The sequence below is a fragment of the Heterodontus francisci genome, chromosome 1 (genome assembly GCF_036365525.1).
Source record: "Heterodontus francisci isolate sHetFra1 chromosome 1, sHetFra1.hap1, whole genome shotgun sequence".
NCBI classification, from domain to species: Eukaryota; Metazoa; Chordata; class Chondrichthyes; order Heterodontiformes; family Heterodontidae; genus Heterodontus; species Heterodontus francisci.
This window is the reverse complement of record NC_090371.1, coordinates 285592435-285607374: the sequence shown is the minus strand read 5'-3', so window position 1 is coordinate 285607374 and position 14940 is coordinate 285592435. Positions and strand designations below refer to the sequence as shown.

The window sequence follows — 14940 nt, the reverse complement described above, 5'->3', positions numbered from 1 at the left end:
CATCAATTGGGCATTAATTGTCCACTTAAGGGCCTCAATTGGCAGCGGGGTCCCCACCTCCACCACCATCTCACCTGATTATATGTTCTCCCCGCCTCAAACCCACTGCAGGGGAGCATAAAATTCCCCCATAAACTTTGCTTATGCCATTTGTGAATTTCAGTGAAATGCACCCTTTTTATTACAGTCTGTAGTAGTGGAATATTGCACTGGTTGCTCATTCATAATCTTTAATAAGGCTGTAAAATGTTGATTGTAAAATACCCGCTCTCTGATTTGTTTAATACTGGCAGAGTTGAACACCTTTCCCATCTGTTAGAAACATGGACTTGAATTGTCTGCCAGCAGCCTAATGAAATCCAACATCTTGAGTCTGACAGTCAGAATAGAACCACTCAGCTGGTGTTGTTTACCCTGACCAACTCAATTGATTCAGTAAGGATCCATATCCATTTAGATTCAGGATGCCATTCCATCAGTGATTTTTAGAATGTAGAACTGAGCGGTTTACTGCTGCATACAGCCTCACTAATGGATCCACTGGTGACAGCATAGCTCCTTTTCTGCAGGCTTTCTGTATCAAAATGGCAGGTCATAATGAGACTGTATTGAGACAATCCTCTGTGTCTCCTATTGTCTAGGAAAGAGATGAAAGAATTTTGCTTTGTTAACTCGATATACTATCTTGCAAACCTCGCAAAACTGGGTTGGTCCAGCAACAATTTGACCAGGTGCTATCTTGCAAGACACAAAGAAAAGCAAAAAGGGGGAGACAATTAAAAGGATCTTTTTTCAAAAGGTAGTTGTGGAAAATTAGTTTTACAGATTGGGCGCTTGAAAGAAGAGCATCTGTTGGTTTGCGTAGGGGTAAAGCAAAGTATCTGATCCAAAGTACTTTGATTCCCAAATACAGGATAACCCCCTCTTTCCATTATTTTTAGATGACATTCAGTTCTATGCTTACATCAGGAAGTTTTTCTTTGCGCACAGGGACATTGACCTCTAGAATAAATTGTCATCTTGTGTAGGGAGTGCATATTTGCTGAAAATGTCTTTTTCCCAAAAATATACTTTTATTCATAAAATTTGTAAAGATAATTACATAACAGTTCAAATTTGGCTACATTAATACAATACAGATCAGTTTCTTTCAATACAGCATGAGGGTGCCTCACTGCACTTGCCATTACAGGTTATATTTATAACGTACATTTACATTTCATGTCAAACATTCTCTGGCACGTACAGTCTGAGGGGTTTTACATGAGTTCCAGCCCCTCGTTTTACTACGGCGGGATTCGCTGAAAACATTTTTTCTTTCCAAAAGTACAGTTTATTCATAAAAATCTGTTTTTAAAAAAAAAATTACCAAACACTTCACACTTGACATTTCAGAAGGTGTATTAGAGATCGGATTCCTTCGATACAGAATGTCAGTTGCCTCACAACTCTTTCTATTCCATTTTAAATGCAATGAACATTTGCATTGCACAGCAAAAACATATTTTTGTGCCTACAGCCTGAGGGGTTTTACACGGGTTCTAACCCCTTGGTATACTATGGAGGGAGGTACTGTTTTTTCCCCAAAAATATACTTGATTCATAAGAATCTGTTTTTTAAAAAAAATTACAAAACAGTTCCAAGTTGACATTCCAGAAAGTGCAAAAGAAATCAGTTTCCTCCAATACAGAACATGAGTTGCATCACAACCCTTCCATTCCATTTTACATACAATGTACATTTGCATTACAAAGCAAAACCAGATTTTGGTGTATACAGCCCTAGGAGTTTTACAGAGGTTCCAGCCCCTCGGTTCACTATGGCGGGAGGACCTTACACTGTGGCCTTTCCCCAGGTTTTTGTTTTGCAAAAATATACTTTATTCATAAAAATATGTAAAAAAAAATACATTACCAAACAATTCAAAACAGCACCAAGTTGACATTTCAGGAAGAGGAAAGGAAATCAGTTTTCTTCAATACAGGAGTGAGTTGCCTCACAACCCTTCCATTCCATTTTATATTCCATGTACATTTTACAGCTAAACCATATCTGGTGTATACAGCCTGAGGGGTTTCCTATGGGTCCAGCCCCTCAGTTCACTTTGGTGGGAGGACCTTACACAGTGGTCTTTCCCCACTGAGCCTTTGCGGCAGTTGCCCCAAGCTTTAGGTGCGTCCCTCAGCACATAGTCCTGGACCTTGGAATATGCCAGTCTGCAACACTCTGTCGTGGACAGCTCTTTGCACTGGAAGAACAGAAGGTTTCGGGCAGACCAAAGAGCATCTTTCACCGATTTGATGGTCCTCCAGCAGCAGTTGATGTTTTTCTCAGTGTGTGTCCCTGGGAACAGCCCATAAAACACAGACTCCTGTGTTACAGAGCTGCTTGGGATGAACCGCGACAAAAGCCACTGCATCTCTTTCCATGTCTGCTTTGCAAAGGCACATTCCAGAAGGATTTGGGCAACTGTCTCTTCCCCACCACAGCCACCTCGGGGGCAGCGTGTGGAGGGGGTGAAACTCCAGGCATGCAGGAAGGATCTGACTGGGAGGGTCCTTCTCACCACCAGCCAAGCTACGTCTTGGTGCTTGTTTAAAAGTTCTGGTGATGAGGCATTCTGCCAAATGACTTTGGCAGTTTGTTCGAGGAACCATCCGACAGGATCCATCTTCTCCTTTTCCCGTAGGGCCTTGAGACCACTGCCTGATGGATTGGTGGTCAAAGGTGTTTTTCTGCACAGACTTTCCCACGAAGGATAGGTGGTACGGCACGGTCCAACTGGATGGAGTGTTAGATTAGATTAAGATTAGATTAGAGATACAGCACTGAAACAGGCCCTTCGGCCCACCGAGTCTGTGCCGAACATCAACCACCCATTTATACTAATCCTACACTAATCCCATACTCCTACCAAACATCCCCACCTGTCCCTATATTTCCCTACCACCTACCTATACTAGTGACAATTTATAATGGCCAATTTACCTATCAACCTGCAAGTCTTTTGGCTTGTGGGAGGAAACCGGAGTACCCGGAGAAAACCCACACAGACACAGGGAGAACTTGCAAACTCCACACAGGCAGTACCCGGAATCGAACCCGGGTCCCTGGAGCTGTGAGGCTGCGGTGCTAACCACTGCGCCACTGTTCCGCGGCAATGTGACCAGACCCATCCTTCGCAACACCGGGGACAGATAGAACCTCAGCACATAGTGACACTTAATGTTTGTATACTGGGGCTCTACTCACAGCTTGATGCAGCCGCACACGAAGGTGGTCATCAGGATGAGGGCAACATTGGATGCGTTTTTCCTGCTTTATCCAAAGGTTTGAACATCGTGTGCCTCTGGACCCAAGCGGAAAATGGCTCGGGTGACTGCCACGGCACAGGAGTGGGGCATGGGCCAGACCTGCGCAACATACACCAACAACGTGAGTGCCTCGCACCTGATGACCAGGTTCTTACCCACAATGGAGAGAGATTGCTGCTCCCACATGCTCAGTTTATGGTGTACCTTGGCTACTCGCTCCTTCCAGGTTTTGGCACACGCCCCGGCCCTTTCGAACCATATCCCCAGCACCTTCAGGTAGTCTGACTTCACGGTGAAGGGGACAAAGGATCAGTCGCCCAGTTCCCAAAGAACATGACCTCGCTCTTGCCGCGATTTACTTTGGCTCCTGAGGCCAGTTCGAACTGGTCGCAGATGCCCACCAGTCTGCGAACGGACAGCAGATCCAAGCAGAAGACGGCAATGTCGTCCATGTACAGGGAGGCTTTGACCTGAGTGCCTTCGCTACCTGGGATTGTCACCCCTCTTATGCCTGCATCTTTCCTAATGGACTCAGCAAAAGGTTCGATATAGCAAATAAACAAGACCGGGAGAGAGGACAGCCCTGTCTGACTCCAGATTTGATCGGGAAACTTTTTGATTCCCACCCATTGATTGAGACTGCACTACTGATGTTTGTGTAGAGCAGTTTAATCCAATTGCAGATTCCCTCCCCAAACCCCATTTTGGAGAGCACGTCCATCATGTATGTGTGCGATATCCTGTCAAAGCCTTCTGGTCCAAGCTGAGGAAGCAGGTGTCCACCACACATCCCGCCCACCCCCCCCCCTCACCCCCCCAACCCGTACATGGGCAATCGTGTCACTGATTAGTGCGAGACTATCAGAGATCTTCCTGCCGGGTACAGTACAGGTCTGGTCAGGGTGAATCACCAACTCCAGAGCAGACTTGACCCAACTGACGATGACTTTGGATAGAATCTTGTCTACATTAAGCAGTGAGATGGGCTGCCAATTTCTGATTTCCGCCCTCTCCCCCTTCCGCTTGTAGATGAGGGTGATGATGCCTTTCCTCGTGGATTCTGACATGCTGCCGGCCAGAAGCAAACTCTCGTACACTTCCTGCAGGTCTGGGCTGATCCAGTCCCGCAGAGTTGAATACAACTCAACCGGTAAGCCGTCGCTTCCGGGAGTTTTACTTGTCTCGAAGGACCTGACAACGTTTGTCAGCTCATCCAGAGTTAGCGGTTTGTCCAGTCTCTCCCTCCGTGATAGATGACAGAAAGGACTGGGAAGCCGTGCTGTCTGTGTGCTTCATGTCGTACAGCCCAGCATAAAAGGATTTGCTGATCCTTAGTATGTCGGACTGCAAAGACGTTACCGAGCCATCCTCTTCCTTCAGGCTGCTGATTACAGAGCTCTCCCCTGCCAGGTACAAAATGGATCTGAATCAGTGGTTCCTGGCTGTAGCTGATATCGCTGCTCACAAAATGTAGGTGGGATGTTGGGTGATCAACCTCTTAGTTACTGCGGGCTCCTGGGGCTCATTTTGATCAGCTTCAGCTATTGAAGATTTTCCCCAATTTTCTTTTCCCTGAATTGGCCTAAACCATATGTTATATAATCTCTGGAGATTAGGTGGCTGCTGCTGTGAGTACAAGGGTCATGATGATTAATTGCAACATGGTTGTAAGGGACAGCCTTGCTGGTCTTTCTCTGTTGGCTGTTTATATATATATTCACATCTTTGTGTGTTTTGTTCTATAGGCACAGAAGGCCGGACCATTATACTGTATGAACATGGTCAAGGACTGGAAAGCGACATTGTAGTCTGAGGTGTTCAGTGGATTCAAATTGTCTATATTGTGCTTCAGAAAGGATCTCTGCAATGAATTTCAACAGACATTTGCTTCTTGAGAATAGTTCTGTGGATAGCGGAGGAAAGGCTTTAAAAAAAAAAAATTTATTGACGCATGTACATTATGTAGATTTATTTTTTAAAAACTATTCTGATTCACATAAATGCCTATTTGGAATTTTTATTTGTGCAGAAATCAGTATGAGCATTTTAGAGACTTGATGTTCTGAGAGTATTTATGCAATGATCTTTACACCAATGTTACTAGGGTTGTACGTAAGGTTTTGGAAAGACCCTGGACATTTATTATACTGTACCCAGGAAGTCCATAAGGCTACGATCATAGTTGGTATCTGTTGTTTGTTCAAGTTCCAGCTGAATAATTAGTCCCATCTGTTCCCACCAATCCTTGGAGCATGGCAAATCAGAATCCTGATTTTTGATTTTAATTCTGTGTGGTACTACTGATAACAGTGCCACTTTCTGCAGTGTTGCTGATATTCCTCTCTCTGTAAGGTATCTATTGGATCAGGTGCTGAAGCCAATCTAGACTTGGACTCTGAGTCTGACTCTGCAATACCAGGAATAGGTACCAGTGCTGCAGCACAGAGCCAGGTCTGAGAGGCTATGGGTAAACTCCTAACTGGTATTGTAATCCAAGTTTCCGTTTCATGTTTTTAAAATTATTATTTTTCTTTCAATTTTGGGGTTCCAAGCACCATTCTGTGGCTAAAAGGGCACCAGAAGACCTACTGTCAGACCAATTAATTCAGTAGGGTTTGTACCAAAGGAGTCCAGGTTGAATTACCTTTTGGTGTATCCATCTCTCCCTCCCTGAATGGTCGAATGAGATTGAGTATCCACCTGGGAATCATTGGTATGAGTCTGAGATTCCATTATGCAGCCTGTTGTGATAAAGCTATATTTCTCTTTTTGTGCTGTGTGGGTTAAGTTTACAGCCATGGTTTACAGTCAAGAGTTTTGTCTCTCCAGCTTCCTTTTTCCAACCATGACAAATATGCGATTGCAAACAGCATTGCAGAGCAGAGTCCCCAATTCTTTATCCTCAACAATGTGTAATTAGAATTAATTTTCTTAATGGATTACATTTAAATGCAATCTTCCACAGAAATACCATGAATTAATTTATTACTAGAAGGGTTTTTATAAAGTCTCTCCATAAAGTCTCTCCCTCCAGCTTCATCCTAAAACTAACAGTGCAAGAACTGTAGAAAGTGGCAAGACTGAGCAATAGGGAACCTTACAGTTCCAATTACAGGCAACTAATGCCACTGGAAGTAATTAACTTATCATGAAATTAATTTTGTTGGTCTTGGTATAGTTCCCATTGTATGCATCATAAACCAAAAATACCCCATAGCAGTAAACTGGTAACTTCACTCAAAACCATAAGGATGACTGGTGTGAGAAATAGAACTTGCCAAACTCCAAGATTAGGAGTAAAGCACACTTTTCTAACACCATGGGAGTTTCACTGTACAGTGTCTGAGTTGAGAGTATCAAAAAAAAAATATTGTCTTGTTCCTCTGTATGAAGTGGGTCACAACCCCAGTTAGATATAGTCACCAGTTCTGGTCACCAACTCGTGGAAACAATATTAATAACTCTTAAAAAGTTATACATTTTATAATGGAGTAACTTCCTTACCCAGAGAGTGGCGAGAATGTGGAACTCGCTACCACACAGAGTTGTTGAGCCAAATAGCATAGATACATTTAAGGGTAAGCTAGATAAACACATGAGGGAGAAAGGAATCAAAGATTATTCTGATAGGATGAGGTGAAGTAAGGTGGGAGGAGGCTCATGTGGAGCATGAACACCAGCACGGACCAGTTGAGCCAAATGGCCTGTTTGTGTGCTGTACATTCTATGTAATATATGAAACAAAAGTAAGCAATAAAGGTGATTCTGTGCATTAGGTTATTAGGAAAGGTTAATGAGCAAAGCTTGTTTTCTTTGGGAAAAGAAATCTTCGAGGTGACCAAATTAGCATTTAAGTTTATAAAGAGGTTGCTAAAACTGGTCGAGAAATCTGTTTGCTGCAGTGAAGGGTTCAAGTGTCAGAGGAGACATCCGTTAGAAATAAAAAAGAAATTCAAGTAGAACGTTGTGACCCAAAAGATGCTGGATTAAATTATCAGGAAAGAATATTGAACTGCAGCATAAATGGAATCTCAGACAATTGTATGTGTTTTTGGATGCTGTTTGAGCCTGGTGGACTTTTTATGTTCCTGAAATTGTTATGTGCTTACATATCAATCTAAAATTAATTTAAAGTTGGAATATATGTTAATTTGTGCTTTACATATATAATATATATTTTATATCTGTGGCATAAATAAGGTTGCCATTTTTTAGATAAAATTTCTATCAAATACATTTTAAAATCGGTGTTTATTTTGGCAACACCAGTAAAATACCAGAAAGAAAACTACCAAATTATTCTCATCTGGCGCCCTCCCTAAGTTGGTCCATGTGATTTATTTTTAAAATCTCTCATCACCAGGAGATTCGTGCTCAGTGGGTTTTTATGTTGAGATTTCTTCAAACCTGATTTTGCCAAGCAAAATAATTATAACAGGCAGGCAGTTAATGTGGTGTCCACATTGCCTACCTGATGACGTAGGCACGAGATACAAAACATTTTTGTATTTGAGCCCAATTTATTATCATACCATCTGTTGAGAGGGTAGGAAATCCGGCAGAGCTCCCTGGACCTCATCAATGGGAGGTGCACTTTTACAAGGTTCTGTAATATTACTTGATCCGTTGATATGTGAACTATTGTAAGACTCTCAGGACTACAAGTAATATTCGAAATAAACGTGGGTTTTATTATACTTGAATTGGAACATATTTATACAAACAGTTATTGCACGAGCACGTCTAAACATGTCTTACTAACAATTAATTGGTCATATGTGGCACGACATCACTTCCTCTGGTGATCTTCACTTAAAGAACCTTCAGGTGGTCCACTCTTAAGGCCATCCCACATCATCCTGCTTTTTTCCAAAAATAAAAACAATTGTACAGTCAACAATGATGTTGCAGTTTGTACTAACTATACATGATTAAAACGAAATGTTATTTATAGGTAAGCAAATTTAACACTCCCTAAAACGTAGAGAAGGTTCGCTTATTCGTCCAGATCTTGCCAACGTGAACCTCTTCCCTTTTTGGAAAGCTTGGAACAATGATGACTTGCAACATCACCAATCACGAGCAATCCTTCTGACCTCCGGGTACTTGCTGCAACAAACTGAAGGTGGAGGAGAGACTCCCGGTTATATCGCCTCTTCGTGTCAAGATTCCCTGCCTTCGTGTCGCCCTTTGCATGGACTGACCTGATGCATCCGAGCTGGATATTTTGTATCATCTTGAGTGCGTTACTGACTTTATGTATTGTGACAATTAATAAATCTTGGCATACTGGAAGTCCTGCGACAGCTGGTCCAGTTGTGTCTACAATATAAAAAAATTAGTGGTAGCTGTTCGGAGCTCCCATAGTTGCATTGTAAGGTTGACTGGAGAGCTGCAGAAACAGTAAGTTTCTATAAATATTTTTAAAAGAGTCAACAACATGAACATTGGTCCTATAGAAAGTGCGTCTGGGGAATTAATAAGGGAAAATGAGATGGCAGATGAACAGGTATTTTGCATCGGTCTTCACTATAGAAGATACAAGTAACATCTCAGTTGTAAATCAGGAAATGGGGTTCAAGAAAATTATAATCACCAGGGAAGGGGTACTGAGCAAATTGTTGGAGTTGCGGGCTGACAAGTCCCCAGGTCCTGATGGACTTCATCCTAGGGTGTTAAAAGACGTAGCTAGTGAGATAGTTGATGTGTTGGCTTTAATTTTCCAAAAATCCCTAGATTCGGGGAAGGTTCCGTTAGATTAGCTATTTTCCAATGTAACTCCTTTATTTAAAAAGGGAGGAAGACAGAAAGCAGGAAACTACAGGCCAGTTAGCTTAACATCTGTCTTAGGGAAAATGTTAGAAGCTATTATTAAAGATGCTGTAGCAGGGCACTTAGAAAAATTCAAGGTAATCAGGCAGAGTCAACATGGTTTTGTGAAAGGAAAATCATGTTTAACCAATTTATTGGAGTTCTTTGAAGAAGTAATGTGCTGTGGATAAAGGGAAACCGGTGGATGAACTGTACTTAGATTTCCAGAAGGCATTAATAAGGTGCCACATCAAAGGTTATTGCATAAAATAAAAAATCATGGTGTAGGGGATAACATATTGGCATGGATAGAAGATCAGTGAGCTAGCAGGAACAGACAGTAAGCATAAATGGGTCATTTTCTGGTTGGCAAGATGTAACGAGTGGTGTGCCATTGCAATCAGTGCTGGGACCTCAACTTTTTACAATTTATATAACCCACTTAGATGAAGGGACTGAAGGTATGGTTGTGTCATCAGAAAATTTAGCAAAGATAGGTAGGATTGTAAGTTATGAAGAGAATATAAGGAGGCTACAAAGGGATATAGATAGGTTAAGTGATTGGGCAAAAATCTGGCAAATGGAGTATAATGTGGGAAAATGTGAAATTGTCCATTTTGGCAGGAAGAATATTTAGCACATTATCTAAATGGTGAGAGATTGCAGAGCTCTGAGATACAAAGGGATCTGGGTGTCGTACTGCATGAATTGCAAAAGGTTATTCAGGTAAAGCAAGAAATTAGGAAAGCTAATAGAATGTTACCATTTATTGTAAGGGGAATTGAATACAAAAGTATGCTTCAGTTATATAGCGCATTGGTGAGACCCCATTTGGAGTACTGTGTACAGTGTTGGTCTTTTTTAAGGAAGGATGTAAATGTGTTGGGAGCAGTTCAGAGAAGGTTTACTAGACTAATACCTGGAATGGGTGGGTTGTCTTATGAGGAAAGGTTGGACAGGCTAGGCTTGTATCTGCTGAAGTTTAGAAGAGTAGGAGGCTACTTGATAAAAAAATATCAGATTCTGAGGTTTTTAAAAATTCATTCCTGGGATGTCTGCATCGCTGGCCAGGCCAGCATTTAATGCCCATCCCTAATTTCCTTTGCGAAGGTGGTGGTGAGCTGCCTCATTGAATTGCTGCAGTCCATGTGGGATAGGTACACCTACAGTGCTGTTAGGAAGGGAGTTCCAGGATTTTGAGACAGCAACAATGAAGAAACCGTGATATAGTTCCAAGCCAGGATGCTGTGTGGCTTGGAAGGGAAATTGCAGATGGTGGTGTTCCCATGCATTTGCTGTCCTTGTCCTTCTAGTTGGTAGAGGTCACGGGTTTGGAAGGTGCTGTTGAAGGAGCCTTGGTGAGTTGCTGCAGTGCATCTTGTAGATGGTACGTACTGCTGCCACTGTGTGTCGGTGGTGGAGGGAGTGAATGTTTGTAGATGGGGTGCCAATCAAGTGGGCTGCTTTGTCCTGGATGGTGTTGAGCTTCTTGAGTGTTGAGTCCAGGCAAGTCAAGAGTCCATCACACTCCTGACTTGTGCCTTGTAGATAGTGGACAGGCTTTGGGGAGCCAGGAGGTGAGTTAACACAGGATTCCTATCCTCTGACCTGCTCTTGTAGCCACGATATTTATATGGCTATTCCTGTTCAGTTTCTGGTCAATGGTAACTTCCAGGATGTTGATAGTGGGGGATTCAGTGATCGTAATGCCATTGAATGCCATGGCGAGATGGTTATATTCTCTCTTGTTGGCGATGGTCATTGCCTGGCACTTGTTTGACGCGAATGTTACTTGCCACTTAACAGCCCAAGCCTGGATATTGTCCAGGTCTTGCTGCATTTCTACACGGACTGCTTCAGTATCTGAGGAGTCGCGAATGGTGCTGATCATTGTGCAATCATCAGCGAACATCCCCACTTCTGATCTTATGATTGAAGGTAGGTCATTGATGAAGCAGCTGAAGATGGTTGGGCCTAGGACACTACCCTGAGGAACTCCTGCAGTGATGTCCTGGGGCTGAGATGATTGACCTCCAACTACCACAAGCATCTTCCTTTGCGCTAGGTCCGACTCCAACCAGTGGAGAGTTTTCCGCCTAATTCCCATTGACTTCAGTTTTGCTTGGGCTCCTTGATGCTGTACTCAGTCAGATGCTGCCTTGATGTCAAGGGCAGTCACTCTCACCTCACCTCGAGTTCAGCTCTTTTGTCCATGTTTGAATCAAGGCTGTAATGAGGTCAGGAGCTGAGTGGCCCTGGCGGAACCCAAACTGAGAGTCACTGAGCAGGTTATTGCTAAGCAAGTACCGCTTGATATCACTGTCAACAATGCCTTCTATCACTTTACTGATGATCGAGAGTAGACTGATGGGATGGTAATTGGCTGAGTTGGACTTGTCCTGCTTTTTGTGTACAGGACATATTTGGGCACTTTTCCACATTGCTGGTTAGATGCCAGTGTTGTAGCTGTACTGAAACAGCTTGGCTAGGGGCGCAGCAAGTTCTGGAGCACAGGTCTTTAGTACTATTGCCAGAATGTAGTCAGGGCCCATGGCCTTTGCAGTATCCAGTGCCTTCAGTGGTTTCATGATATCACGCAGAGTGAATTGAATTGGTGAAGACTGGCACCTGTGATGCTGGGGACATCAGGAGGAGGCCGAGATGGATCATCAACTTGGCACTTCTGGCTGAAGATTGTTGCAAATTGTTCAGCCTTATCTTTCGCACTGTTTGGCATGCAATTAGTCCTGTGTTGTAGCTTCACAAGGATGACACTTCATTTTAAGGTATGCCTGGTGCTGCTCCTGGCATGCCCTGCTGCACTCTTCATTGAACCAGGGTTGGTCCCCCGGCTTGATGGTGATGGTAGAGTGGGGGATATGCCAGGCCTTGAGGTTACAGTTTGTGGTTGAGTACAATTCTGCTGTTGCTGATGGTCCACAGCGCCTCATGGATGCCCAGTTTTGCATTGCTGGATCTGTTTGAAATCTAACCCATTTAGCAGGGTGATAGTGCCACACAACTCGATGGAGGGTATCCTCAATGTGAAGAGGGGACTTAGTCTGCACAAGGACTGTGCGGTGGTCACTCCTACCAATACTGTCATCGACTTATGGATCTGTGGCAGGCAGATTGGTGAAGATGAGGTAAAGTATATTTTTCTCTCTTGTTGGGTCCCTCACCACCTGCCACAGACCCAGTCTTGCAACTATGTCATTTAGGACTCGGCCAGCTTGGTCAGTAGTGGTGCTACCAAGCCACTCTTGGTGATGGACACTGAAGTCACCTACACAGAGTAGATTCTGTGCCCTTACTACCCTCAGTGCTTCCTCCAAGTGGTGCTCAACATGGAGGAGTACTGACTGATCAGCTGAGGGAGGGCTGTAGGTGGTGATCAGCAGGAGGTTTCCTTGCTCATGTTTGACCTGATGCCATGAGACTTCATGGGGTCTGGAGTCTATGTTGAGGGTTCCCAGTGCAACTCCCCCCCGACTCTGCTGGGTCTGTCCTGCCAGTGGGACAGGACATACCCAGGGATGGTGATAGCAGTGTCCGGGACATTGTCAGGTATGATTCCGTGAGTATGACTATGTCAGGCTGTTGCTTGACTAGTCTGTGGGACAGCTCTCCCAACTTTGGCACAAGCCGCCAGATGTTAGTAAGGAGGTCTTTGCAGGGTCGACCAGACTGCGTTTGCCATTGTTGTTGTTTCCGGTGCCTAGGTCGATGCTGGGTGGTCCATCCAGTTTCATTCCTTTTCTGAGACTTTGTAGCGGTTTGATACAACTGAGTGGCTTGCTAGGCCATTTCAGAGGGCATGTAAGAGTCAGCCATCTTGCTGTATGTCTGGAGTCACATGTACACCAGACCAGGTAAGGACAGCAGATTTCCTTGCCTAAAGGACATTAGTGAACCTCTGAGTCTTGACAGGGTGGATGTGGAAAGGATGTTTCCTCTCGTGGGAGAATCTAGAACTAGGGGTCACTGTTTAAAAATAAGGGGTCACCCATTTAAGACTGAGATGAGGAGAATTTCTTTCTCTGCATGTCTTGAGTCTTTGGAACTCTCCTCAAAAGGCGGTGGGTGCAGAGTCTTTGAATATTTTTAAGACAGATCCCAGATAGGCAAGGGGGTGAAAGGTTATGGGGGTTAGGCAGGAATATGGAGTTGAGGTTACACTCAGAGCAGCCATGATCTTGCTGAATGGCAGAGTAGGCTCGAGTGGCCTACTCTTGCTGCTAATTCATATGTTCGTATTGTAGGCAGTCAGCCTAGCTCTGGTGGGTTGCACCATAGATTCCCATTTTTTAAAAGTATATGTCCTGCAGTATATGGATGGGCAGAATATTTGTACTTGCTCCAGTGTCAATTTTCACTGAGCTTATGCTTGCTGCGCTTTGGCGAACATATAATCCCGATCATGGTGATTGCCTCAGATTGCATAATAGCGTTGATATGTTGATCCAAGTTAATTATGTGAAATGCTTGCTTGCTTTTAGGATGAGTGCATTCTGCATCTGTGTCATAGGAATACAGGAATAGGAGTCGGCCCTTCGAACCTGCTCTTGCCACTCGATAAGATCATGGCTGATCTGATGGTGGTCTCAACTCCACTTTCCTGTCTGCCCCATCACAACCCTATCTAGCTTAGCCTTAAATAATTTCAATGACCCAGCCTCCACTATTTTCTGGGAAAGAGAATTCCGTAGACTAATGCTACTCTTAAATGGAGACCTCTTATTATTGTTAAACTGTATCCCCTAGATCTAGTCCTGTCCACATGAGGAAACATCTTCCCAGTATCCACCCTATAAAGTCCCCTCAGGATCTAATGTTTTAATAAGAGTCTTCCAAATAAATAAATAAACCAGGGTTGTCCAACCTTAATGCGGCGGCTGGGGGTGGTTGTTTACAGATTACAATTTTTGTCTTACTTAAGGGGCCGATGAGACAATTTCAGATCTTAAAGGCATTAAAAGTTTATCTTGCTGTTAATCAAAACAACAAATATACATTTTTAAGTTTTAAAGAAGAGTAATTTGACTTACTTTCACATTACTATGTTAGACATGATTTAGAGAGATACCTGGCATTTTCTTCTGCTTGCACAAGTAGTCAGTGTTTGCCCGCATACTTGTAGCGCTGTGGAGTGTTCCAGATCGATGTCCATCTGTCAGGAGTGATCTTGATCACTCTCTCTCTCTCCGTATTGCCCCCTGACCCCTCCCTCTCTATTCCCCCACCACCTCCCTCCCTCTCTATTCCCCCACCACCTCCCTCCCTCCCTCTCTCTATTCCCCCCTTTCTCTCCGTGTCCCCCTTTGTCTGTCCCTTTCTCTCTGACAGTTGCAGAGCTGACTGGTGCTGACATCATGAATAGAGGGTTGCCAACTGATTTTTTTTTTTGAAAGCCTGCATTACAGAAAGGACGTAATTGCACTGGAGAGGATACAAAGGCAATTTTTGAGGATGTTGCTAGGAGTGGAAAAATGTAGCTATGAGGAAAGATTAGCTAGGTTGGGGTTGTTCTCCTTGGAACAGAGAAGGCTGAGGGGAGATCTGATTGAAATGTACAAAATTTTGAGGGGCCTGGATAGAGTGGAGGTGAAGGATCTATTCACCTCAGCATAGTTTAAGAGATCAGTAGAAAAATTAGAGGGAGATGAGGAAACTCTTTCAGCCAGAGGGTGGAGGAGGTCTGGAACTCACTGCCTGAAAGGGTAGTTGAGGCAGAAACCCTCAACTCATTCAAAAGGAGTCTGGATTTAGAGCTGGCCACTGCAATGCCAGAGCAGAATGGGGGGAGGGGACAAC

General features: G+C 43.7%; 1 protein-coding gene across 7 annotated transcripts in view; it reads left to right on the top strand.

Moving 5' to 3' along the window:
* Window positions 1-8018, top strand: part of LOC137377532 (sodium/hydrogen exchanger 9B2-like) — a 208668-nt gene extending 200650 nt beyond the window's left edge. For all 7 annotated transcript variants that reach the window (XM_068047227.1, XM_068047254.1, XM_068047237.1 and 4 more), the window contains one exon: window positions 5061-8018. In XM_068047227.1, the coding sequence (XP_067903328.1) occupies window positions 5061-5128 (68 nt within the window). In that variant the 3' untranslated portion in view covers window positions 5129-8018. The remainder of the gene's footprint in view (window positions 1-5060) is intronic.
* Window positions 8019-14940: the final 6922 nt, after the last annotated feature.